The 25999-nt window shown below is 44.8% G+C and overlaps 1 protein-coding gene across 1 annotated transcript; it reads left to right on the top strand.

Moving 5' to 3' along the window:
- The first annotated feature begins 5035 nt into the window (after positions 1–5035).
- Positions 5036–19892, top strand: LOC141973853 (aquaporin-3-like). The gene is made up of 6 exons (XM_074932803.1): positions 5036–5206; positions 14596–14722; positions 14883–15020; positions 16538–16656; positions 17407–17624; positions 18317–19892. Exons 1-6 carry the CDS (start codon positions 5099–5101, stop codon positions 18483–18485), a joined length of 879 nt encoding a protein of 292 aa, XP_074788904.1. The 5' UTR covers positions 5036–5098; the 3' UTR covers positions 18486–19892.
- Positions 19893–25999: the final 6107 nt, after the last annotated feature.

The following is a 25999-nucleotide window of genomic DNA, read 5'->3' as shown; positions in this document are numbered from 1 at the left end:
CTGGATTGAGGGACTCTCTTCACCTGCTTGTTCTACTGATATTTCTTTTCCAATTTCAGTTTGTCTTTCCTCTGTATGTGATCTGAAATTCACGTGGCATTGCAGAGAAAGACCCTGCTGTGAATCGTGGAACAGTATTAAGACTTCCCTGCTCCTATTCCAAATACTTCACCCCATCCATGGTACAAATACCATTGCATTTTGCAGGGCTGCACCTCGTTATAGACAGAGGGTGGGTTACACCGACTATGTGGAGCTGTCTGCATCTGGGCTAGTTGTTTTAGGCTTCCTTTATAGCCATTGAAGAGACATTTCTAAAGTGAACACATGGAGTAGACATCTAAAATGTCATCTAGGTGTTATTTGCTCTTAAACTGATCATTTCTGTGCACAGGGACATCCACGTTGGGACTACCTGTGGTTAGGTTGGGGAATGGGTACACTCTCCATTCCTGGATACATCCTCACCTGGTAGGGAAAGTTCTTGTCATTGTCCCTGCCTCACACTTCGGGCCAGAAGAGTTTCACCTCATTTCTGTGTCTTCGGCCTTCAGGGTCTTTGAACTTTCCTGCTGTGGTGTGCAGTACCAGCAGTGTCTTCAAGTCAGGACTGGCTCTCTGCAGCTCTGAGAAGAACAACTGTCTACACAGAGCAGTTTATGGGAGAAGCTGCTGCCAAAACCTTATTTCAGGGGAGCTGTTTGTAATAGCTTTCCTTTCAGATGTGTTATTAAAAAGCTTTCTTCTGGAGCAATTGGTGCTTTTCCAGTGTACAGTAGTTATTCTGGTATGCAGCTGCTTATACTGGAAAACAGTTTCTCTAGAGGAATAGCATGTGGTGAACAATGTTTATTCCTGTAAACTGGGTCCAGCTTTGGGATGAGGAGGAAATCAAACATGACAAGGAACCACCAGTGGGAACAGTCTGTGGGCCCATGCTTCAGTGTAACTCTGGGGGATCTATCCCTATGAGACACTTCTGAATGATATGAGGTATAGACTCAGCTCAGGGTCCCCCTTTTCTCCACTTGATCCTAAGCAGTGGACTTCATGAAGACCTGTTTTCAGGGATTTTAAATATTATTCCCATTACTATACTGTAATTCAAGTCCAAACCCAGTTTGTCAACTTCCAGGCTTCTCCCAGATGTCCAAGGAACCTGAATTAGGATTGCAGGTTCCCCCTCTCCAAACACGTCATCAACAACCCTCAGCTGTGTAGACTATCACTGTTCCCTGGAGGAACTGATCCTTTTTTCTAACTCAAGGTGGAGGGCTAAGCAGACCCAGACATGAAACAACCTGGCTCTGCAGATCTGGAGGTTCAAGGCAGGATGTTGAAATCACTGCATTCAACCCTCCAGCTAGAATGGTTTAGAAAGCTTATAAACTTCCTACCCACTCACTTCCTACCCTGCCTTGCTAGGCAAGCTATAATTTTTATTTTTAATTAAATCTTCTGAACATGTCACCATATCACTCTGCAAAGTAGATCACGGAAAGGTGATGGTCAGAGGTATCTTTCAAAGGGAGATTTCACAAGGATGAATCCTGTCATGCTTTGACCCAATGACCTCTCTTGGCATAACGGCTTTTGCACCAGGTGACCCAGCCATCAGTGCAATGAGTGACTCATTACAGATTTGTGTGATTCATGCTCTTCTCCTTATTGGATTGCACCATCCATCCTGGGATAGGTGAATCAATTTGGCTTCGACAAGATGTGGAACCAATCAGTCCAGGCTTATCCATTCAGCTGCTTAAGAAAAAGTCTGGTTACTTTGCTAAACTCAGATTTAAATAGGAAAAATTACATTGCTGGAGGCTGATTCAGCACTCTGCAGAAGCCGAGGAGTTTATGAGCGTGAGTTTATTTTCTGTCACTAGAGCCAGTAGGAAAACAGCTGAAGGGGAGCAGCGAAGGATTGGTTCTTCCTTTAAAATTTCACCTGTGTCTTTCCCCTAGAGTGGAGTGACAAGGGAGGGAGCCAAGTGGCAAAGCTGAAACACAAACAGCAAACTTGGAGCCTGGGTGTTAGTTTTGGATCTTGTCTAGAAATAACACCTTGAGCACAGTGAGTTTCTTGTGGCATGTTGTACTGCAGGAGAGAAAGGAAAGGAATAAAAGTGACAAACATTACAGACAAGTGCTCTTTTGGGCCAGGGTCAGAGGGCATGGTTCAAATCTTGGTTTCTTCCTAGGTATTGCCATATTTGTTGGTCCCAGAAGATATTGGAAGAAAAGATTGAGATTTATGGAAGGAGCACAACAGAACAATGTTGTCTCTGATTTCTCTGCTGATTTGAGCTTCCTTTTCTCTTTGAGTTTCCTCTGGGCAACTAGCAGTTTCCATAATTGCCTCCCCCCAACTTGATTTTTTGACACTGTACAGATTGATAGGGGTAGTTCACTCCAGGGCACGTTGACACCACATGTTTGAATCATGTTGTGATTGACAACAGAAGTCCTTTGCTTGGGCTTCAATAGCTTTGGCATTACCACCAGGAGGTCAGGCATGAGTTTTTGTGGCAGAGTTTTGGAAATTTCCTTTCTTCAAGACTTTATGTCGTGAAAGAGCATCTTCGAATGCCCGTGCAAGGCAACACTAAAGGTATGGATATTTCATTGTGTCCACCCAACACTAGGAATGCTCAGCAGCTCTGAGCACCTACCCTGTTAATCTTACTGCTACATCCTTCCTTGTTTACTTACACTGATCTGTGGACTCCTTCTGACCACCAGAAAGGGTACCAGTACCCCGTGCACCAGTTACTGGGGGAGTCAGGCTTGTCTGGAAAACTGTTGCTGCTGACGCACAACTTTAATTGTTTTGTGCTTAGATCATGTGTCCCTGGAGTTCAGCTAAATGGTATGGCAAGGCAATTCCCATCTTTGCACAGAGAAGCTCCATCATTGGAGCCTTTCAGCCCTTACCCACACTTAATAACTAATAACTTTCAGCCCTTACCCATCTTAACTAATCAGTTATTGCTTCTGAAAAGATCTTCCGCTTCTTCTAGCATTGCACCACTGTGCCTTCCCCAAGCTCCTTCCTAGATAATAACACTTCTGTTTGTTGGGAAAGTAATTGCATAAGTCCCTATTGCTCATTTTAAATCATTGGATCTTGGCCTGCAGTGATTCACCCTCACAACACCCCACAAAGGGAATCCAGTGTCACTCTCTCCAATTTACTGATGGAGAAGCTGAGGTGTGGAAAGGTGAAGGATTTTCTCAGGGTCAGGCAGTGAGTCAGTCGCAGAGCTAGTGTCGGAGTGCCCACCCCACCCAGGCTCCTTGGGCTTGTGTCTGTCTAGACTTTTCCAAGCACCAGCTTTGATGCTGGTGTTACTGCCGTCTTCTACCGTCAACCTGGGAGCCTAGACATCTCCTGTTCCTTCACCAGTCGTGAGGAAATGTCTGTATCCTCAACTCATAGCCAGAGGGGCTCAGATGCTGCAGACAGGAGAAATGTACCTACCTACCTGGACGACAGCACCTCCTTATGCGTCTTGCTTCTCACCTGTCCCTCTCTGGTCTTATGGCCTTGTCCCCAGCACCAGGGAAGGAATGGGATCCAGAAACCACTCTAAATAAGCCTCAATAAACCTACACAACTGAACGCAGCACCTGCACACCAGTGGTTCAACAAATGTCAAAACACCCCACAGACCCTAGCTTAGGAACTGCCAAAAGGGAAAAAACCAACACACAGCTTCATTTCTGATACAAAGTCGGGGGAAAAGGACAGAGCAGAATATAAAGGAGAGGGGAATGTAGGAGGAAGAGAGGTGGAGGAATGGTTGTGAATCCTCCATGCCTTGGGTGATGCACAGCAAGAGGGTGAGGGGAGAGATACGGAGATAAGCTTGAAATTGGGTGTCCTGAGTGCTGGTTTGCAAACTCCAGCTACAGTGAGCACGCATGGGGCTGATGGAGAGCTTGCTGTAGTTCAGAGGACCCCAGTGATGCTGGTGATACCAAACCAGGCCTGAGCATAAAGTAATGAGGAAAGTTTCCTGTCCCTGTAATTATGTTTGGACCCGAGTGTTTCCCTGCATTTGATTTCTCACACATTATTGCTTTCTTAACCGCATTCCTGACTCTGCTCCTTGGGCTGGCTGCAGTTTCTGTATAAAATAAAGGCCCATTCACCACTGCCTGAAAAGCTCTGCTTTTTCAACAGGAAAGTTGATGGTTAAATAAGGGAAAGAGGAAAAGTTGGGCATCTGTGGCTTTACAGAGCAGGCAGGGGAACAAATCCAGGAAAGGGGTCCCCTTCAGTCCTGCAAATTCAACCCTGCTGCTCTGCATCAAGCCCTGGTGAGTCAAGGAGACCGGGGAATTTTTACTACTCGCTTAACAGAAACCAGATGCCACGAGTGGCACACGTCCTGTTAGCAGCCCTCACCCCAGATGGTACAGGCTATGACAGTTTTCATTCAGGCTGTCCTGTAGAATTGGCCCAGGGTGACACAGGACGTTACTGAGGGTGAAAAGACAGCAAAGGTTGGTTCCTGTGAGGGTCAGTCTGTGGGCTTCTCGTCGAGGTCCCCTATGCTGGGGATTGGCTCTGCACTGGGGATCTCTTATGCTTTTCTTGACAGCTTTCATGGGGACTGGGCTGCAAATGCTCTTCCAAAGTCCTGGGAGGGTAATTGCTGAAGTCAGGAGTTGCCTTGGCCTCAGCCTGCAGTACTGGTGTGGGAGAACAAACCCTCCTGCCCCATGATTTTGCTGCAGAAGTACCTTCAGCCTCTGAACCAGCACAGGAGCACCCATCACTTTGCCATCCTGCAGGATCTTGGGAGGGAAAGAAAGCTGAAACTTTTTCTTCTGAAACTCCTGAATCTTTTGCTTACCTATATGGGCAATAAAGAAAATGAAGAAAGCCACCCACTCTGTCTCATGTTGAAAAGGAGGAAAAAAAAGTTGGATCTGAAGAGAGGGTGGAAGGGGTGTGGTTACCCAGGAGGTGTGTCAGGCATCGCTGAACTTACTTATAAGCAAAGGCAGCTCTGCTGAGGAAGAAATATTGCTGAGGCTTTATCAGCTGCTGCTTTTTCCCTGACACCGTTTGAAGGGCACCTCTGGTGTGATGGGGAGGCAAAAGGACGTTCTTGCTACTATTGAGGAGCATCTGAGGATCAGAAACAAATTAGTCCGGCAAGCGCTGGCTGAGTGCCTGGGGACACTGATCCTGGTGGTGAGTTTGCAGTGTGGTATGGGGGTGCCCTCTAACCCCTGGGTGTGGGGGAAATTGTCCCAGTGAAGGGGCCGTGCTGCTATCAGTGTTTGCACCAGGGATGAGCCCAGCATTGGTGCTATCTGCTGCAAGGGGAGTAGAGGAGAAGCCCTACCTACAGGAAAAAAAATTAATGCAAGTTGCTTTAGGGTGAGCTTTGAGGTTGCTGGAAAAGGGTGGGCTCTGCAAAACTTGTTGGGTGTTTGGGGGTTTTTGTTTATCTGTGAAGTGCAGGGGGAGTAACATGTCTCTGTGTAAGCAGCAGCAAGTGTTTTGCTAGAGATCATGCAAAACTTCCTTCCTGTCTGCCCTGGACTATTTTCTTGTCACTGAAATACTTCAAGTGTTATTACCCAGGGAGGTGAAAGCTTTTTCCTCACCTCACTTTGTTTTCCTTGTGTGCCTTACGGAGAAGTAGCCAGAATTTAAACTAGTGTTCTTTTGCCATTGGCTGTAGGTTCCCCAAGGTCTTATCAGCAGGGCTGCACAACACCACGGCAGCCGGTGCCGGCAGCTGATCGGGAGTTTGAGCTTGCCACATGCGTGACAGCATCACTGTCGAAGTGTTTTTAAGTGGTGAATGGCAACAAAACTCTTCTGCCTATTTTAGTGCTTAGTTTTCAAAGGGATGGGATATAAGGGATAAAGCAGACTGGGTATCTGTGTAAGTGACTTAGTTTGTAGATCTTCTGAGAGGCCCTGGCTTGCTTTGAAGTCAAAGGCAGATGTGAACAGCAAGAACTGTTGTATGTGAGGAGTGGGGAGCAAATACCGGTGTAGCAAAACTGGGTGGGGGATATCTAGCTTTGGGCATCATTATCCAAAAAACGCAGGACTGCCCAGTGTGCCACAGGTTTGGTGTGCTGATATTGCAGCAGAAATGAGTTGGTGTTTGCACAGTGAGTATCTGCCGGTGAAAGTTTCTCTGAAGTGGTGTAAATCCACAGCAATCCTATAGGTTTCAGTGGAGTGGCTGTGGGTTTATGCCTCTTTGTAACTGATGGCAGGACTGTGTCGTGGCTTAAGCCCAGCCAGCAGCTAAGCACCACGCAACCACTCGCTCACTCCTCCCCACTTCCAGTGGGATGGGGAGGAGAATTGAAAAAAAAAGTAAAACTAGCCGTTGAGATAAGAACAGTTAAGAACTAAAAGTTTTTGTGTTGTTTTTTTTTGTTTGTTTGTTTTGTTTTGTTTTGTTTTTAAAAAAGTAATGAAAATAAATACAACAAAAAGAGGGGGAAACAAAACCCAAGAAAAGACAAGTGATGAACAATCAGTTGTTCACCATCCACTGGCCAGTGCCCGACTAGCGATTCGCCTCTCCCGGCCAACTCCCCCCAGTTTCTATACTGGGCACGATGTTCTGTGCTATGGAATATCCCTTTGGCTAGTTGGGGTCAGCTGTCCTGGCCATGCTCCCTCCCACATTCTTGTGTACTTGCTCACTGGCAAAGCACAGGAAACTGAAAAATCCTTGACAGGATCCACATTACTTAGCAACAACTAAACCATCAGTGTGTTATCAACATTATTCTCACACTAAATCAAAACCAGAGCACTGTACCAGCTACTAGAAAGAAAATGGACTCTATCCCGGTCAAAACCAGGATGGACTGTCTGGGGAGAAATCTAATGGTTGGAGGTGTTGAAAGCAGAGGAAAACTTGATGAAACTGCATGTGTGCCTGGGGAACAATGCAAAATGCCCAACACATGATTTTATGCTTTCATAAATAAGACAATTTTTTTATGAGGGCTACTGAGTCTTGTGTGGGAGGATAGGGGATTCTGTTAAGATGCTGTAAAGTGCTACCACTGTTAAATAAAATTAGTTTTGCACAGTGCAATGGCTTTATTGTTAGAGTGATTGAGCTTTGGTGATTTGCAAACAAGTCCTGTTGATTTTTCAGGGAGGATTATTTGGAATTAAGGTGTGTAGAAACTGATAGAAAAGTGATTAACAGGTAGAAAGTTGCTGTCTGTCAATCACTGATGTTGCTGCAGTTAGTCTCAGAACTGAAGCAAAGAAAGACTTGTAAAGTGGAATAATGGCTCCTGCTAGCCACGTTAATATTGCTGAGAAATAAGGCCAAGCCTTTAGCCATGTGGATCTGAGCTTTCAGAAGGGCTCATGACCCAAAAAATGTTATCTCTTCTGATGACTCTATTTGTTAGCACAACAAAGACTAGTTTTCCCTACAGCCTTGCCTCTTCTGGGCAGAGAGAAGTTGGGATGTGCTCAGAGCCTGAGGAAGGGTTTGGTCCAAAATCATAGTCAAAATGAGGGTCATAATGGGCACTCATCGGCACTAGCAAAAGTGGGCAACACATGCCTTGTCCTCGGGAATACCACACCAGCTGTATTTTGTACATGTGTGTGTAGTGTACAAGGAGACCCCTCACCTTGTTCAGGAATTCCTGAGCTGGTGTCTGGATGAAAAGAATATGCTGGCTTTAGTGACACACTCAACTCCATCCTGTAGGTCTTGTAAAAGTCGCCTAGGATGGAGGTCTGAGGGTACTCTGTGTCCATGTGGGAGAAGATGGGGTGGGCTGGTGAGAGAAATGGGAAAGTCCCAAAGACAGTGATTGGTCCTGGGTTGTCAGCAGGCAAAAACAGGGTATGCAGGGAGGGAAATGGGTTCCAGGGCAGCAAGCCTGCAATATTGGTCTGCTGGGCATCAATCCCTTTCCATTTTGGGACTGTCCCAATCTATTCTTCTTAATGAAGTGATACAATTTTAATTTTATTTTACTAATTTTTTTTTCTCCCTACCACCTGGATTCCTTTTAATCTTTTTATTATATCACTTGACTGAATCAGGCCTTTGAAGGCGACTTTCTTCCCCTTTCAGATGGCCTAGGTGGAAGTTTGAATTGGGTAGTCCCAAGAGACATTGCAAAAGCCCCTGTTGCCCACGTTGCCAGCAGGCTGAGCTGGGGTTGCATGCATTTAGCTGAATTTGAGCCTAGTAAATATCAGTTATGGGCTTCAGACAATAAAATACATTAGGAAAGACCTGGGATCCATGAAATTGCCTTCATGGGAAGTTGAGTTGACTAAACAAGTATGTCTAGAACAGAATGATATTAGGGATGGATTTAAGGTTTCATATTGTTCACAGTGAAATCACCTTCCTGAGCTGAAGGGAGTGAGAGTGTTTAAAGTTTGAAGCTTAATTTAAATTTCACTGTGTAATGTAAAACTTGTCCCACCATGGCTATTGGCACAGCTTCAGCTTCTTCCCTCCTCCCTTTCACTTGCATAATGACTGCAGTGCTCTCAAACTCTTCTAGAGCAGAGCTATTTCAGAACATTGCAAAGTCTCTTTGTCTGTAAGAATTAACCTAATGCTTGATTTTATTTCTCTTATTTTTTAAGGAGGTTGTAAAGATAGAAAAAGTTAGAAAAGTAGTGCCTCTTTTTTTTTTTCTTTTTTTTTTTAAGATAAGAAAAATAATCTAAGGCAGCCAAGCCTTGAATAGTGCAAAAGTGAGGTGATTCCTACTTGCAAGCTGCTTTTGCTGTGTACAGCACCTTGCACAAAGTGGTTTTATTCTGTGGATAGTGTCCTCAATGTTACAAAAATAGTAATGCTGATTCTACCTTTCCTTTGATAATTAAGATGACTTTCTCCCCCCCTTCTAAATGCACTTTCTGAGTGGTGCTTTAGGTTTGAACTTTATGCTCATGTTGGAAGCACAATTTGCTGGCAGTAGTTAAGCAGTGCAAATGCTGAAGGCATTTTCCAAGTCACTTGCTGTTTGTGTTAGTACTGTAGCAACTCACTAAAGCCAGATTTCCAGTGGCAGGACTCTGCACCTCCCTTAAAGGCTTGATCTGTTTGCCTTGCTCTGCTGGCTGTAAATACCAAAGCTGGCTCTGTGTGCTTTTTACATTCACAGGAAAAGTAACTTGCCGTTTATAATTGATTTTTCCAAGTCAGGCTAACTATGATTCACTGCTTCTGAGGTACAAAGAAAGAACAAAACAATTCCTAATTGTTTTACAATCAGAGCTGCCTTGAGTTTGTGGCCAGGTGAGAGCTTTTTGGGGTATGAGTGTGCTGCAGACCACAGAAACCAAAATATCAAAGTGGTTGGGATGATCAAGGAGAATGGAGGCCACTGTTGGCAGTGCAGAGGTTAAAGCCACTGCTCATCCTGCAGCCATCTGGGGCAGCATGGCAGTTCCCACAGTCACTGTTTGATTTGTGACGATTTTCTTGAATGCAGTTTGTTGCATCTGGAAAAAGTGATTTTTTTTTTTTAAATTTTAAAAATTTATTTTCTTTGTTAATGCTTTGCTAGGTTTAAAAAGGGCTGGAAAGCTTTGCTGTAAGCATGTTGAGTGCTGCTGATTGTTCCCTGCAAAGGGTCTGTGCTGCTGGGTGTGGAGGCGTGGGAAATGGCAGAGCTGCTGCTCTCCCTCATGTCTTCCACCAGAATAGGTTGAAGCTCTTCATTAACTGTTCAAAACTGTCCCTCCTTGGTGTTCTTATGCAGGAGCAGGGACGTTACTCCTTCCTACAAACAGGACAGTTCAGGCACCAAGACTTGCCCTTGGTGAGGAGGCAGTTTTTCCCCAGAAGTGCCCAACCCTGTGACCAAAACTCCACCAGAACTACGGGTCTTACTAAGAGCTAAAGCCTCCTAATCTGAAGGATACCAGGGATATCAGAATAAGTGTTTTTTTTTCTTCTGAGTGTGTGGGGAAACAAGATAAAACAGTGAAGTCCTCTCTAATGCACAACTCTGCTGCTGATGGCTCAGGTTTCTTGCACTGAGAGCTGCTGATCAATCCAGCTTTGTGCAGCTTTGTAGCATGTGGTGTATGTGTGGCACAACCTTCCTTAGACCCTCTTATCTCTCAAGACCTGCAGCCCTTCCTGACTCCAGAGCAGCGTGCGGTGCAGAAAGATCTCTAACATCACAGACCATCTGCTGCTGCCCTGCGTTGTAGGACTGCTTCTGTACAGGTTGGCTCCAGGCATGCTGGACAAGAAGCCAGACTGTGGGATCTAATGTTTCTCCTTGTTTTCCAAATTGTAAATGATGACCAGTCTGGTTGTTCAATAAATGCTTTGAGAAAAGGCAAAAGGGACAGTGCTCTTTGTGCTGTCTTTGTGGCTGTGGAGGTAGTCCTGGCTGCATGGGCCGTGAGGCTGAGGAAGATTTCTGCATGCTGCTTGAGTAGAAAGAGCAATGGGGATGGATCTGTCTTCAGATCTACCCACCTGGATCCAGCTCCTTGAGGAGGGCAGCAAGAGGCCATGGGGGATACTTACAGTGCCTTTAACAGCTTCTTGCTTTGAGCTGCAGAGAAGCGGTTGGAGGTTGTTTAGAACTGGCTGTAAAGTTGCAGTCCTCTATCCCCTTGCTTTCAAACTCCCTCCTTGAAGGGACTGCGGGATAGTCCTAAATTTTACTCTGATATGAAGAACGGTGTCCCTTTGTGTGTCTAATGCTTAAAATCTTTCATCAGTATCTTGGGGGTTTCTTCCTTTAGACTAGTCTCATGGTTTGATTGTCCTTCTGTCATCTTCCCCACTAACCAGAGGGCAGCGGGGACTGAGCAGCCCTTCCTGTCCACAGAGGTGATTAGGGTAGATTTACAGCAGGCTTCTTGCCTAATCCCTGGTTTATCTGCTGGCTGAAGAGGAAAGTTGTAATTCAGGTAATAGTACTCCTTCTGGGCCATGCCAGAAAAACTTTCTCATCCTGATTTAGAGATCAGTCTGTCTGAAGTCCAAAAGCAAATGCATTCAGGCCTTTTGTGTTGCACTTGAAGGCATGAAAAAGCACTGTCAAAGAGGAGGCAAGAAAGGGAAGAAACCTGGCTACTGTGCAGGGGAGTGCTGAGCACTGCCTTCCTCCTGAGCTCATCTGTAGAGCTGATTTCACAAGGTCTGCCTATAAACTCAGGTGGCCTCAATTCTTCATTAGCTTTTTCATCTTTTTTTTGTCCTCCAAGGTCTTTTCCTACCAGCCCTGACTGACTGCAGGACTTTATTGTGTCCAGCCATTGAGACAGGGTTTTTTACCTTGGATGACAAAGCCAAATGTCCATTGTCCAAACATGTCCTGGACACAAGGAGTTTAAGGTTTTCCGGAGTGTGAAGTTTCACCTAGTGACCTGCTACCTCTTTGTGGTTTTGCTGCCGCTGCTTCTGGCTGTCCCCTCCCTTGTACAGGCTCTGGAGTTTGTCAGCCCCTCCACCCTTGAACCAGTTCAACTCACAGATCCTGCAGAACATGGATTTTGTTATTTTTCATAGTGCAGAGAGTTGGATGAGCTCATGAGGAGCGAGAAGCTTCCCTGTTGTCAGGGGAAGCGATTTGATTTGCTAGAGCCAGGAAGATGGAATTAGGGAGCAGGCTTCCATTAACCCGGTTGGGTGCACTGACCTCAATCCCTAGGAGAGTGGCTTTAATACATCAGAACAATGCTTTGTTGCAATCATTTTATTAGCACTTTAAAACTGCTTTTGAGCTTGACTAGTGGATCATGGGGGTGTAGTAGTTGACAGCTGCACCCACTGACATGTGAGGTGCTAACCTGGATTTCTGTTGGCTAGGTTATTCTAGTAATGTTGCTGGTTTGGTTTTTTTTTTTTTTTTTTTTTTAGTTGTTTTGGTTTTTGTGTTTGTTTGTTTGTTTGTTTGTTTTCTTTAAAAAGAAAAAGTGTTGGAGGCAGCTTATTAAAATAAAGAGAATGAGGGGACATCTCCCCACTGGGTGTGCACTACTGTCTCCTGACCATATTGGTGTAAGATTGCCTAAGAACTCTTACATCCATTGCATGGACTTAAAAGCCATTGAGATAAATACTGAATTACTTTTGTTTGACGCAAGCTAGCTGCTCCTAAATGCTTCTCTGCAAGCACCAGAAAAGAAAGACTTAAAAATGGATGCTGAGTGTCTCGTGTCTCATATGGCCTGGGAAAAGGAATTGGAAGGAAAACTAGTAAATAGTGGAAGTGGAAATGTTGTGATTAAAAAGTGCAATAGCCACTGCAACAAAACTGTGCAATGTCAAGCCACTTGCCACAAAAACATGGGTGAGCGTGATTTGAACTGGTTCCTAAAAGTCGAATGCTGTGGGTGGTTTTCATGCGTGAGAATACATGTTCATGCTTAGTGGACTCCACTGGTGCAGGGTGGAATTGAACACATGCATATCAAAGTTCAGACCTGTCCCTAAATATCACCTTACTCTTTTTATCTACTGAGGGTCAAGTTTTCTACTGTTATGCTGAATTAAGCCAAATAGTGCTCAGGGCTCATCTGATAAATACTTGTAATGCTCCTGTGGAGTGGCTCCAGGGTGGTTTTGCACGGCCCATAGACCCTCCTCTGAGGAAAAGATGGAGAGCTATTGCCAGGTGTAGGATGGAGGAGAGGAGGATGGGGAATAACCTCTTGAGAAATGGCAGAGCTAGCATTCCTCCAGGTTAAGAGAAGACTTTTGTGGGTGAACAGGGAGATGGAGGGGGAAAATTTTACTCTGTGGTTTCTGCAACCTAAAGGTATGTGGCCAACCATCATCCACCTGCAGAACTGCCAGTTCTTTCAGAGCGAATAACTCAAATACCTTCATCACTAGGAATAACCCGAGGTCAACTCTGCCAAACTCAAATGCCCACTGCAGCTTTTTGCAAACACCATAGCCAAGTACTCTCTCCAGACTTCTGTCTAAAGCATGCTGAGGCCCTTCTGGGGTAAGAGAAGGATCAGATGTCACTCTGGTTACTAGCCAGTACTTATTTGCCCAGTTGGAGCCATGCTTCCCTGAGTGGTTTGGGCATAGCTGGGAATGATGTCTCTGTTTGCTGCACAATAAACAAGACTCACCTTTTCTGCCTTTGCCTGGGCATCTTCTTTGCCACGGTATCCCAGCTGGGCAGCTCAGGGTTAGGACATTGAAGGGGCTCTCCTGACTGCACTCTGGTAGAGAGCAGTGCTTGATGTCCCCTCCACTAACTAACAAGTTCTACAGGTTCCTTTGTTCTTTCTATACAAGGTCCTGTGTTAGGGACCTGGCTTCTTGTCAAGAGGCACCTGTGTACAGAGTGTCCACTTCGTGAGTCAGCCCACAGCCTACCTGACTGCTCCTTTCCCATCAGGCTGAGTGCAGTGTTTGCTTTGTTACTAATTCATCGGTTGTCAAGGGGATGGGAGGGGATGAGTTATGTGTGGTTTGGCTTTGTCCCTGATCTGGATTGTGTGTTGTTCAGTGGACATGTCCAGTATTGGCAGGAGAGGTGAAGACGGCTATCCCTGCTGCTTCAATGCCTATTTGGTGGCTTATGCCCTAGGAGCAGAATCTGCCTCTGTAAATATGGGTATGTGGTCAGAAGAAATAAGACAAGCCTCGATCCCCAGATTTGAGGCATTTGGGAGCAAGTTTCTGCAAGACAGAAGCAAACCTGTCCTAGTTCAAGGATGCTCTCAGTACCTGCTAATACGATAATCCCTGGCATACACCAAGAATACATTTGATGGAGTCATTGGAAGATACAAGCATACAGATGATCAGGTTTAGAGCTCTTTAAATTACATGGTGGGTAGTGGAAAGACTTAGCAAAGCAGAAAGCCTCCAGCTGGATGAGTGGTGAACTGAACTGCTAGGGGAAACTGGTTTGAGTTGCTGAGGGTGAGCACAGGAAGGATGGCTTTTGCATGTGGTAGGGAAGAGAACGATCACCCATTTAGAGCAAATATATTTGAAAAAGAGCACATGCCTCCCTTAGCTACCAGGAAACACCCTCTATCACCCAACAGAATCAGCTTTTGTCCCCAAAAGTGCTTGGTGTAGCCCTCATCTTAGACAGAAGGCCAAGCCTCTGAGTGTTCTGGTGGCAGGCTCTCTGTGGGATATGGAGTTTTCTTGATGGTGCCTGTGCCGTGTTGGTACTGCAGAGACAGGTCATCTGTATTGCCCCGATTCTTCCTTACATGATTTTGCCATAGGAAGGATATGGGTGGTTTGGGATGGTGCGGGCTGTGCTCAGAGTGCCCACAGCAGAGAGTGTACCTGGGGCTGGAACAACTGTAGGTACCTCAGCTCAAGGAAGCAAAGAACTCCAGCCTCCTGTGGTGCAATCTTGCTTTTGATTTTGGGCCTGGTTTTGGTTCCCCTGGCCAGGAGATACTTTGGCCTTTTACCTTCCCTGCTGTCCATAGAGATAATGCTTAGATAATTTGACTAAGGGTTGAAGCTTTGAAGACTTTGAGTCATGGGTGGGCTGTGATGGTGCATGCAGGTGAACTGAGGCTGTTGCTGGCATTGATTAGCAACTGGCCCTGATGTGAAACAGAGAGAGTAATTTCAATCCCTTCTTCTCTAGCTGTTTGGCTGTGGCTCCGTTGCGCAGATTGTGCTCAGCAGAGGGACTCATGGAGGTTTCCTGACTGTCAACCTGGCCTTCGGCTTTGCTGTAATGCTCGGCATTTTGATCTCAGGACAAGTATCAGGTATGTTGTGGGCTGGATTTCACATGTGACAACTGTTGTGTAGGCCTAGATGGCTGTACTTTTCCTATGTGGCACTGGTATGTAAACCAGAGTCCCGTGGCTCAACTCTGGGACCCGAATTCTGCCTGTAAAAGTGCACTAACCACCAACCTCTCTGCAGGTGGACACCTGAACCCAGCTGTCACTTTTGCCATGTGCTTCTTGGCCCGGGAGCCCTGGATTAAGCTACCAATTTATGCCCTGGCCCAGACCCTGGGGGCGTTCCTTGGAGCTGGCATAGTCTTTGGGCTGTACTACGGTAAGTGCAGAAACTGTCTGTGTTTGTTGGGGTGAGACTACTGCTCTTCGTGACTTACTGCAGGTTTCCATACCAGAGGGAAGTATTTTCTTGTAGAGCAGAGATCTGAGAAACATCCTTACTGTGTTTCTGGGAGGGCTTTCCTGTTCTCATGATGATGCATTCAGGCCTCCTCAAATCAATCTGAAGGTCAGCCAGCATTGTCAATGTGAGTCTTTGTTCTTGAGTAATGAACACTGGACCAAAGGATGGTCCCTCTTGTGTCTACTGTCTGGACTAAACCAGATCTTCCAGAAAAGCCAATGAAACACTAGCAGTGATGGAGATTTTGTATCTGTGCACAGTTCCAGAGCCATTTTATGTTTCTTGGTTTAAAAAAACCCCCACAACTTCGCCATGGGTGTCTTCTGCATTGTTTTGTGTTAGCTTCCAGACAACAGTACATCTAGCAGTTTTTGCTGCCTTTATCAGAGTGGTTCTATACGTTGGAAAGCATTCTAGAAATCCAGTTCCTCATGCATCTGTTTCTCCTGAGTGGTGTTCCTCATTACAGGGCAATATTCAGTGGGCAACAACAGACTCTTTTTGCTGGAAATTGCTCTTCCTCAAATACCAAGGATGACATGTTGACTTGGACTTTGTCTCCTGATGTCTGTTTCTGGCAATAGGAGCAATGTCCCCTGTAGCTGAGCAGAACATCTGGGTCATTCAGTGTATCTTCTGCCTGAAGGGAGGAAACTGCCATCCCAGCACTAGAACTGCTACTCACTTTAGAAAGATCTACCTTTATGTCTGTAAACATCAGGACTCCAGTTCAACACCAGTTACCTTTCTAGGTGGTGGGCTGAAGTCTCTTCAAAAGATAATTAATCCCATTTTAGCTGCCTAACCATGGGAGAGATACATTCAGAAAATGTCTTTTTCTCTCCATCAGCCATGGAGGGAATCCAGACAGCCCACCTAGGTTAGTTATCCAGCTCCTCATGGTGGTAGGCAAGGGGCTGGCTGTTTTACAAGACATCCCTGACAGGTGAAAATAATTGTGTATTGGCTTAGAGGAAAGAGCAATATCAGCCCAAATCCTGTTTGCTGCGTATCAGATCCATAGCAATACCTTGTGTCCTAACACCAAAACAGATACCACAGGCACTTGTGTACCTCTGGGAGAGATTTGGAGTCACCTTAGTGTTTACTTTTGGGTTCTAACTCTTTCCTGTGCCTGGCAAAGAAAAAAGATTAGGAACAGGGACTCAGGCCATCTGTATCTAGCCTGACTGGCAAAATGCTGTGGTGGATGACACCCTAAGTTTTCCAAATGAATGTTTGCTCTACGCCAAATGGTTTTGCAACACTGGGGTGCTCAGGGAATTCCATCTTGATATTCAGAGCTCTGTGCAGCCTACATTTTACTCATCTTCCAAGCAGGGTCCTCTCTCTGGTGCGTGTTGAAAAATGACTGACCTCTCTACCTTTCTTTTTTCTTCTCTGTCCCATCCCCCCCCCCCCCCCCTCCCCAGATGCCATCTGGGCTTTTGGCAACAACCAGCTGTATGTAACAGGACAGAATGGCACTGCTGGTATCTTTGCCACCTACCCATCTCAGCATCTGAACACTGTGAATGGATTCTTTGATCAGGTAAGAGGGTGCCAGGAGGATGAAGGTACATCTGAAGAGGAATCTTTTGGCATGGGTCTGGGCCTCTCCTTTAGTTAGAAAATGAATTGCAATTAAAAGGAAGATATCCAGAAAGGTTTTTAGATCTGACACAGGTATCTCACTAGCCCATAGGAAGAGCAGAACCAGGAAAGACCCTTACAGCAAGAAGGCTTGTGTTAGGGGGATTAACCAGTGGCACCAAACTGGCCAGGATGCCAGTGAAAAGGATACCACTTGCTCCTAGACCTTGAAGAGCCATAGCATTAGGAAGGATAGCTCTTCCTCACTTCCACTGGCTGTTGTACAACCCAGAGATCAACTGAGTGTGGGGTGGTGGTTGGTGTTGGAGGTGACTGTCTCCTTCTTAAAGTTGCCATCAACCACAAAGGGACAGCAGCCACCCAGTTGGGGCAGGTTGGAAGCAGGTTTGGGAGGGTGGGGTGTCTTCAGCTTTTCTGGCTGCTCAAACAGTTATTCATAGCTCTTCTGTGGGTAGGGAAAACGATGTGGGCTTGATAGAGCCTGTGGACTGCCAGGAGGAGCACGTTCTACCCTCCCATTCCTGTGGGTGCTCAGCCTACTATGGTCTGATAATGCCATGGCATGACTTAGTGCAGCTTTTCCAGTTTAGAGACAAAGTCCTAAATGCATGAGACTTCAGAGGAGTTAAATAAATTGGTTAAAATGTTACTCTGGATTACATTCTTTTTGTTCCCTCTCTCTCCCCAGTTCATTGGCACTGCCTCCCTGATTGTTTGCGTCTTGGCTATTGTTGATCCCTACAACAACCCTGTCCCCACGGGGCTGGAGGCTTTCACAGTTGGCTTTGTTGTCCTTGTTATTGGAACCTCCATGGGCTTCAACTCTGGCTATGCTGTCAACCCTGCCAGGGACTTTGGGCCTCGTCTCTTCACAGCTATTGCTGGTTGGGGCACTGAAGTGTTCTGGTAAGTACTTGCCACTGAAGATCTTACTCATCAAGGGGAAAAATATTGATTCCAAATAGGTGGTAGCTCTGGAACTATAAAGAGTCTTAGCACCCATTTAGATTCTATAAATGTTTTCAAAATAGAGTTTGCTCTGCTCTGACTTAAGAAATTGTAGAAGCTGGACAGTTTCTAGTGGTGAGAGGAAACGACTTAACTTTACTATCAACGAGGATATTTAGGAACATCCATGAGAAGTTCAAGTGCACCTTCAACGTGAGCCTGTCATTTTTTTTTTTTGGTCATAGAAAATGGAGGGTGTTTGTTATACTTGGATTTTGTTGTTGCTGGAGACAATTAAGGGAGCCATGAGCAATACAGGCTATGTGCTATCAAGGGCTGGTTTCCTGCAAGCAGTTGGAGGGAAGTGAAGGCGTCTAGTTCAGGTACTGCAAGGGCTTATCTCCTTTCTTGGTGGAGAGACAGTCCTGGAAGCCCTGAAAGTAGCTGTTCTGAATTGCTTTCTACCTGGAGTTGCAGGGGGGACAATATCTTCCTTGGAAATTGCTGTGGACATGCAGATGCTATTTCTTTTGCAAGTCAGTGGTGATGTTTGGAGATGACCAGACCTTGTATTGTTCCAGATACAAACATGAATACCCTAATGCTTAGTCTGCAGTTCTTAACTTATGTATTTTCTATTTGTTTTCTAGGACTGGTAAACAGTGGTGGTGGGTTCCAATTGTTGCTCCTTTCCTTGGGGCCATTGCAGGAGTGATGGTCTATCAGCTGATGATTGGATGTCACGATGAGCCTTCTCCACCTGCTTCTGAGCAGGAAACAGTCAAGCTGGCTAATGTGAAACACAAGGAAAGGGTCTGAGGAAGCTGCCACCCAGATCTGGCAGACATTCATTACTCAGGACTGCAGTTGACAAAGAGGAGGAAGGAGTTAAGAGCTTCAAGAACAACAAGAAGAGGTTTTTTCCTGTCTTGAGATATTCTAGTCTTTTCTTTATGTGTGTGTGTCTATATCCCTGACGCATTTTCTTTAGGCATTTTCCTGTGAGCCTTTTCCCAAATGCAGTATCATGTAATCTTTTCCTAGTAGAAGGGGATTGAGGACTAGGAGTCAGGAGAGAAGTGGGCATTGCTGTCCAACACATTCAACGTGGACCAGGTGATCAGGAATGTGGAGCTCTTTTGGGCTGTGTTGCTTGCTGGCCTTGCCTGTGAGCTTGGCAAACTGCTTTCCTGCAAATCTGTGTCCCCATCATAGAATGGCAATCATGCAAAACTTTGTTTTACTAGTATGGAATGGAAACTCCTACATCCCAGAAAAAATTTGTCTATGATTCTACTGTGGATCAAATTAATGGTTGGTGTTGCTCTAAAGTCAATAACTTGGCACCAGGAATGAACTTGTCTAAAGGATTTTTATTAGCCAGATTTTTACTCTCATGAATTCCTAGAATCGTAACAGTCACCTAATCTATAGTGTCAGAGCAGTGAGAATGCACGGCATTTTGTTTTAATATTAAGACATTTTAACATTAAGACAAACACCCCTGAACCCTGGTGTTCTAATCAGTTTTTAATAATGTCAACTCCTAGAAGATAACATGTAGGAAATCCTTATTCTAGCTAGGGGCTAACCTGGAAAGAAAGCTTGGCTCCCTGTAGCAGCCTTTCTAATTAATCAGCTTTGTATATAAACTGCAAGCAGCTAATAGTACCGCTGGAAACAGTGTTGCTAAAGTTGTGTGTGTTTGTGTAAATTTCACCATAGTGTTGTTTTTTATAAAGAATAGATTTATATATAAATATACTCCTTAAAGCTGTTACTAAATACCAGGGTTGGGATGAGTTAATTTGAAGATGTATGGGAACTGCCTAGTCTCTGACAGCTGTGAGATACTGTTGGATTTTTCTGGGGTGGCTTTAGATTATGGCATTATGTTGTTGGAGCATCTCCATTGCTACCTTGCAGAACTACTGGGGTATCCCTGGTACTCACAGCTGAGGGACTAAGGTCAGGAACCTCCTGCACTAGCAGTGCCGGCATCTCAGGGGATCTTTGGCTCTCCCAATGCCGTATTATTACAGAGTATTTGAAATAAGCAGTTGCTGGTTGTGAAAGAATTCGTTAGTCTGATACATTAGAGAAACTCAAAGCCTGTTTCTTTAATGTGTGAATTCCTTGAAATATGTATCTTTGTATGCATTTCCAGTCACTAAAAAGATGTATTCTTTTTTTGCCTTTTTAAAAATAAAATGTCGATACTCACACTGTAAACTTCTCGTGTTGGTTGTATTTTTAAGCAGCTGTCAGTAAACTTTACCATGGAAAGGAAGTAATCTATAACAATAGCTTCCTCAAGCCCTTTTCCTCTTCAGCCTGTAGAAGCAAAAGGGAATTAACCCTTTCAGACAATACATCTACATGCTCCATTTGTGTTTTATTCCTTTCCCTTTTGGGCTGGGTTTTTGGGGCAGGTGGGAGGAGATGGGAGTGCCCGTATTCAGGCCAAGGTATGGGCTGGAGCGGGATGGGTCCTGCTGTCAGGTGCATTATTAAGGCAAAAGAACCAAGAGGTCAGCATTTGTCCCTTGCCTTTTATAACATTTAAATTTTCTTACTCTTCTTTCAGTTAACATAATTTTTAGTATACAGCCCTCCTCTGCATTCAGTGTACTGCCCAGCATCACCTAGCATATTTCATTTGTCACTATTTTATTTGCTGTGCCATGCAAAGAAAAGTATTACAGACATGAACCCAGTGCTCACAGAATTACACGAACAGCTTTCTTCCAGCCTGTGTCCTCTGTAAATACTATTATTGTTGCTTTTTGACTGATTTGTGTACCGCTGTATTTTTCCTGTATTAATTGTACTGCCTTAAAATAACTCATAACTTCCCATACGGTGCCATACTGAACAATTCAGTGAACTCTGGATGAATGTGGCTTCCTGCAATTCACCAATTAGAAATCAAATGGCTTTTGACAAGAATGTTGCCAAGTTTCTTTGGTATTCTCTATCTGTAGTCAGCACGCTCCTTTATTCCTTTCTATCTTGAAAGCTATCCCTCAAAATCTGTGTAGAAGTCTTCTATATTGCTGTGATCAACTAACATAGCTGCAGAGGTCAACCGCCATTTCCTTTCAGGATTGTTAGTCCTTTTTCTACTCTTTTACCACATCGTATCTTCACCTGACTTGATCGGTATATTAAAATTCTTACCACAGACTTTACAACTTTTGATTCAAGATGGGCGGTTTTGGTGGTTGGGGTTTTTTTGATAGATTTTTTTGTTTTGGTTTGTTTTTTTGTTGTTGGTTGTTGTTTGTTTTTTTTTTTTTTTTTTTTTACATTACCTACCACATTCCTTCTGCTTCCACCTGGCATGTAGAAATTGCCTTTTTCACAGAATCACAGAATCCAGTCCAACCATTAACCCAACATTGACAGTTCTCAACCACACCATATTCCTAAGTGCTATGTCGATGCAACACTTAATCACCTTCTATACCCTTGCCTTACTTGTGCCTCAGTGGTCTATGTTATTACCCTTATTAAAACTACAGTAAAATACTATACCAGTTTCAGGTTAAATTTTTCCATCTTAACCATATTTCCACTGTCTCAAGCTCTGGCTTTTCTGGAATCTGTTGGAGGAGCACCAAGTGCTGCTGAGTAGATCCATTACCATGTGGAAAGGGTCAGGTGCAGCCTGCTGCCAGCAAAGGGGGTGTAATGAAGAACTGAGCATCATCTCCAGAAGGGTCTGGCCCATATGAGACATGATTAGGGCAGCTTTTTTTTATCCAAGTAAGGAGGGCAGTGCACAAGACAGTTTGACATGCCAGATTTCAAGAGCTCTAGAAGTGTTATTAAAGTGTGGGGATGGAAAGATGGAGTTAATTGCAGATGACATTTTCCCTGGCAGCAGGCATCCTTACATTGCTGCAAGTTGTGGTTCTGTTTGTTTTCAACTTAGCTGCCATGAGAGAGCTTCTGGGCATTATTCATCTAGCAGATCCATGCAAACAAAAGGGCTTTTTCTTTTTTTCTCCATACCTAAATTTCAAAGGCAATGAATCATCTTATAGTTAATGCCTTGCTTTTGGAGTCACTGGAGAGGTAAGACTCATCTGGCCAAATATAGTCATTCCGGGTTTTAGGTCAGATGAACTCCAGCTGTCAAGCTATTGAAATATACTTACTTTGTAGGAAGAAATAAATCTACAATTTAAACTATTCATGCTTGACAGGGAGAGTAATTTGTCACTGGAACAAAATGTTAAAAGGCGTTGTGGATTCTCTATTGTGTGAGGTTTTCAAATTAAGACTGCCTCCCTTGCAAAAAGGTCACTGAGTTAAACCACAAAGAGTACTCTTAAGAGCAAGTCCCTCTGGAGGAAATTCCCAGAACTCTGTATTACAGAAGGTCAAGTTGACAGGAATTGTCCCTTCTGACTTTAAAACTTATGAAATTTATAAGGCAGGCTGAAAGTGGCTAAGTATTCAGTTCCTCTTGGTTCTCAGCTTGTCTAAGGTCTTTGCTGCAGGTGCTGTAATGTGGTGGAACATCAGGTGTGCCCCAGGGAAACCTACTTTTGGTTCTCCTGCTGCTTTGAGACACATGCCTTGAGAGGCTCTTCCAGGTCTGTTTGCTTTGCCCATCCATAAAATGGCAGCAGCAGTGCTGACCTCTTCTAGACCCTGCTCTGTTTTGCCTCGTGGGAGCAAGGTGGCATCGTGAATCAAAGGATCAGTGGTGCGGGGCACTGCAGTGCAGATGGGAGAATAATGCAGTCTCCCTCAGTGCAGTGTTTCTATCCCAAAATGAGTTTCACCTCTCCATTTAACAGTGGTGAGTGCTGGGGATGTAGGTGCTGACCCCAGGCAGGTCTGGTGGGGCTGCACTGGAGCAGCTTTCTACATGTGCCCAAAGGATATCAGTACCGACACATCAGCTGCTTGCTCTCTTTTCTTTTCCCCATCACCTTCATCTTGGTTCCTGACATCCTTTTCCTTCAAAAAGAGCCATTTGGCAGCTCTCTGGGCGAAGGGGACAGGGCCAAGGCCATTATGAAAGAGAAACCCTGAAGCTCTTGCAAAGGGCTTTGTCCCAGGACAGACCCAAGACGTGAAAGACATGTCTTTGCCTGCCTTCCTAGAAAGAAGGTGAGGGATGGGGTCTATCGAGGAACAATATTGGCAAAGACTGGGCCGTGAAGGCTAATGTATTCCTTGCTGCCTCTGTAAGTCCTTGGTAGTTCTGTGTTGTGTTTGTTCTCCCATGTCTCCTGTGCAGCCAAGCGTTTTGCCCTCATCCTATATCTCAAGGCAGAAAGAAGTCCTAGACCTCTGCCCAGTTCACAGGATCACAGAATCATCTAGGTTGGAAAAGACCTTGAAGATCATCTAGTCCAACCATTAACCTAACACTGACTGTTCTCAACTACACCAGATCCCTAGGCTCTGTGTTAATGCCCACAGTCCTGACGTGCCCAGGGCCTCTCAGTGTGTGGGCATTGAACTCTTAAGGACCCTCTGTAACCTTGTAGGAGCATTGAACATGTGTGTCTTATTAAATCACCTTGTTTATTATTTGCTTTGTAAAGAAGAATAAAATTTTTTCCTGGTGCCACAAACTCCTCATTGAATGGGAGGTTCCTCTTCACTCTTCCCATTTCAAGCTCCAGTTCAGGATCTTCTCAATTGCAGAGTGTACACATGAGGAACTCAAGGCACATGTGTCTGCAACCCAGTTGCTGTAATGTGGCTTGTCACCGCTGCAGAAGATTAATTTGGCTGGAGAAGTGAGCACAACCATCCCACTCCAGGGGGCTGGAGAATGATTATACAACCAAATGAGCTTATCAGATTGAAAATATTTTCATATTAACCATATAATAATAACAAAAAAACCACACTGGAAAAGGAAAGTTCAATGCCATAAAGGTGTGAAAGCCACAGAGCGAAAGAATCATTTTAAAGGGTAACATCTTTTCTCATGAAGCAGCTGAAATACTCTACCAGCAAAGTTTGGTGGTGTGGCTTGTATTTATAATTTTTAATTAGGGTGCAGAAGTGGATTCAAACTTCGGTCAAGAAAGATGTCAAGATATTCTTTTATTTGCAAAACTACGGTCACTATTTAAGGTTTCCCTTAGCTCTCTAACAGCAGTCTGAAGAAAGAATGAAAGCTGAAATTTTCTTGCTAAGCTGTGTAACAAACTTAGGGCTAAAAAGTTGGGTTTGATCTGTTGTTCCTAAAATTTCTTAAGAATTAAAAAAAAATCGTCATCTGATCTCCATAAAACCATCGTGATACTGAATTGACTTGCTTGCTGAAAGCAGCACTTCTCCTCTAGCACCAAAGTCCTGCCCCTGCACATGAAACAGCACAGATTGCATGAAGGGCTCAAAGTCTCCATGCACATTTGGATAGGTCTGTGAAGATATGCTACTGAAACATGTCCAAACCAAGAGCTGCTGCATCGCTGAATGAAACCCTTGATCCCATATTTGCCATAGTTTCAGGCAGCCCCGCAGTACCTATATCCCTTGGGTTTGTTTGGGGTTTTTCGTTTGTTTGTTTGTTGTGTTCTTTTTTACAAATGGTAGGTGTACAGAGGTGTCTGGTATTTTGGAAGTAAAACCAGCTGCACAGAACAGGCATTGAATGAGATATACAGACACCAGAGAAACTTTATGACATGGACTTATGCAGGTTATGAAATCCAACATAAACAACACTTACTAAATAGTTACATCAACATGAATGGGAAGACAGCCAATTTTGGATCCTTTCCCTTACCAGAAAAGGTATCCAGTGGTATGTCAGCAGCACCTGTGGGGAAACAAGTGGAAAATATCACCAGATTTCTGCACCTCTGGAGCCCATTGGAATGTGGCCCTATCCCTTTAGATGTGCTTGCAAATCCCACTGAGTGGGTGTCTGCACTCTCACAAAGTATCTTGTTAAATCTGGGTGCAAGTGATGTGGGAGTCTAAATTGTTGTGGGGTTTCCTCTAATCCCCTCATTGCTCACTGGTCACACTGGGAATTTCAGGTGCCACCTTAGAACGGTCCTTCTTGCAGCAGACCCTGTCTTGGAGACCAATCTCCCCCTCATCCCTACACCTACATGACAGGAGGTGGCTACCCTTCAGCTGCTGAAGTTTCACTCCTCTCATGCTCAGCTTTCTCCCTTGGTGCCTGAGCTGCCTGTGCTTGCTGAGTGCAGCTACAGCTTGCTAACCGCCTCGTCACTGTCTATGGGTTTGGAGGGTGCAGCCAAGACATAAGATCTCACCCCCAGCTCCTGCAGCCTTGTGCAGTCACAGTGGGCCACCACTCCCAGGTCCTGGTGCTGTGGTGAAAAGGACAAGTTGGTGAGATCTCTCCTTTGGTTGTACTTTCTCCACATCTGGTGACTGTGTTACAGGGCCTTTCTTAGCTGGAGGTTGCATCAAAACCATGGAAATTAGTAACCACCCTTGAACACATTTGCCCTGAGGTCTTTTTTTGATCCATTCTTACTTTCTACCCTGGGGACATCCTGTGGCGATAAGCATTAGTATTTTATAGGGGTCCACTACCTGAACTGATCCTTTCAGTGAGAGGAGCCAGCCCTCCTTCCCTTCTCAGACTGGGACACTGCTAAATGCCCTGGGAGAGTGTCAGGGAAGGGCGATGGAGATTTCATCCTGTCCAGCAACAAATTCTACTCCCTTACCTACTCTCTTACAGGCTGAGTGGCATTTACAGTTGAAGAAGGAAAATCTCTGAGTCTTCTTGGGGGACCAACTGGTAGAGCTCTTGCCCCACCAGTTGCAGTACATCTCCCCTTTGCTCAGAGAGATGATAGCAGAGGACATAAAAAACAGTCTTGCAGCCTTCACGTTGAACTGCCCCAGAAAGCAAAATTTAGTTAAGCCTGATGTAGTTTTTCTTCGATGTCTATCTGCCAGCTGATCTGAGGACAAATGGCAATTAACAAAGCATTTCCCCCACAGAATCTGTCCAGCGGGGGCTGAGAATCTGACAAAGGAGCTGAATAAAAGATAAATAAATAAATGGGAGAAGGACAAGCTCTCAGGCTAAAGATTACTGCTTAGGATACACCTGTGAAAGTATAACAAGGAATGTGTTGCCTGAGATGGTGGTTTCATCGGTTGCAGGATCACGAATTACTTTAGTTCCTTGCAGGGAATTCTCATCTACCCCATTTTCTACTCCCTCAGATGTCCACTTGCTTTCTACTGATTTCTGCTACTGGCCTTGAAACAGATGAAACATCTTCCTTGGGATCTGGGAAACCTTCTATAAAATGACTCTATAAAATCACTCCCCTGCACTTTGATTGTCTCAAATGAAAGAT

Source organism: Athene noctua, chromosome Z (genome assembly GCF_965140245.1).
Source record: "Athene noctua chromosome Z, bAthNoc1.hap1.1, whole genome shotgun sequence".
NCBI classification, from domain to species: Eukaryota; Metazoa; Chordata; class Aves; order Strigiformes; family Strigidae; genus Athene; species Athene noctua.
This window is presented reverse-complemented; position numbering and strand designations above follow the sequence as displayed.

Bases quoted from the DNA above. Each gene is read 5' to 3' on its own strand.
- LOC141973853 (XM_074932803.1), top strand. From the start codon at position 5,099: ATGGGGAGGCAAAAGGACGTTCTTGCTACTATTGAGGAGCATCTGAGG. The intron at 15,021-16,537 runs GTAAGTGCAGAA...CCCCCTCCCCAG, and splicing joins AGTCTTTGGGCTGTACTACG to ATGCCATCTGGGCTTTTGGC. The intron at 17,625-18,316 runs GTAAGTACTTGC...TTTGTTTTCTAG, and splicing joins TGGGGCACTGAAGTGTTCTG to GACTGGTAAACAGTGGTGGT.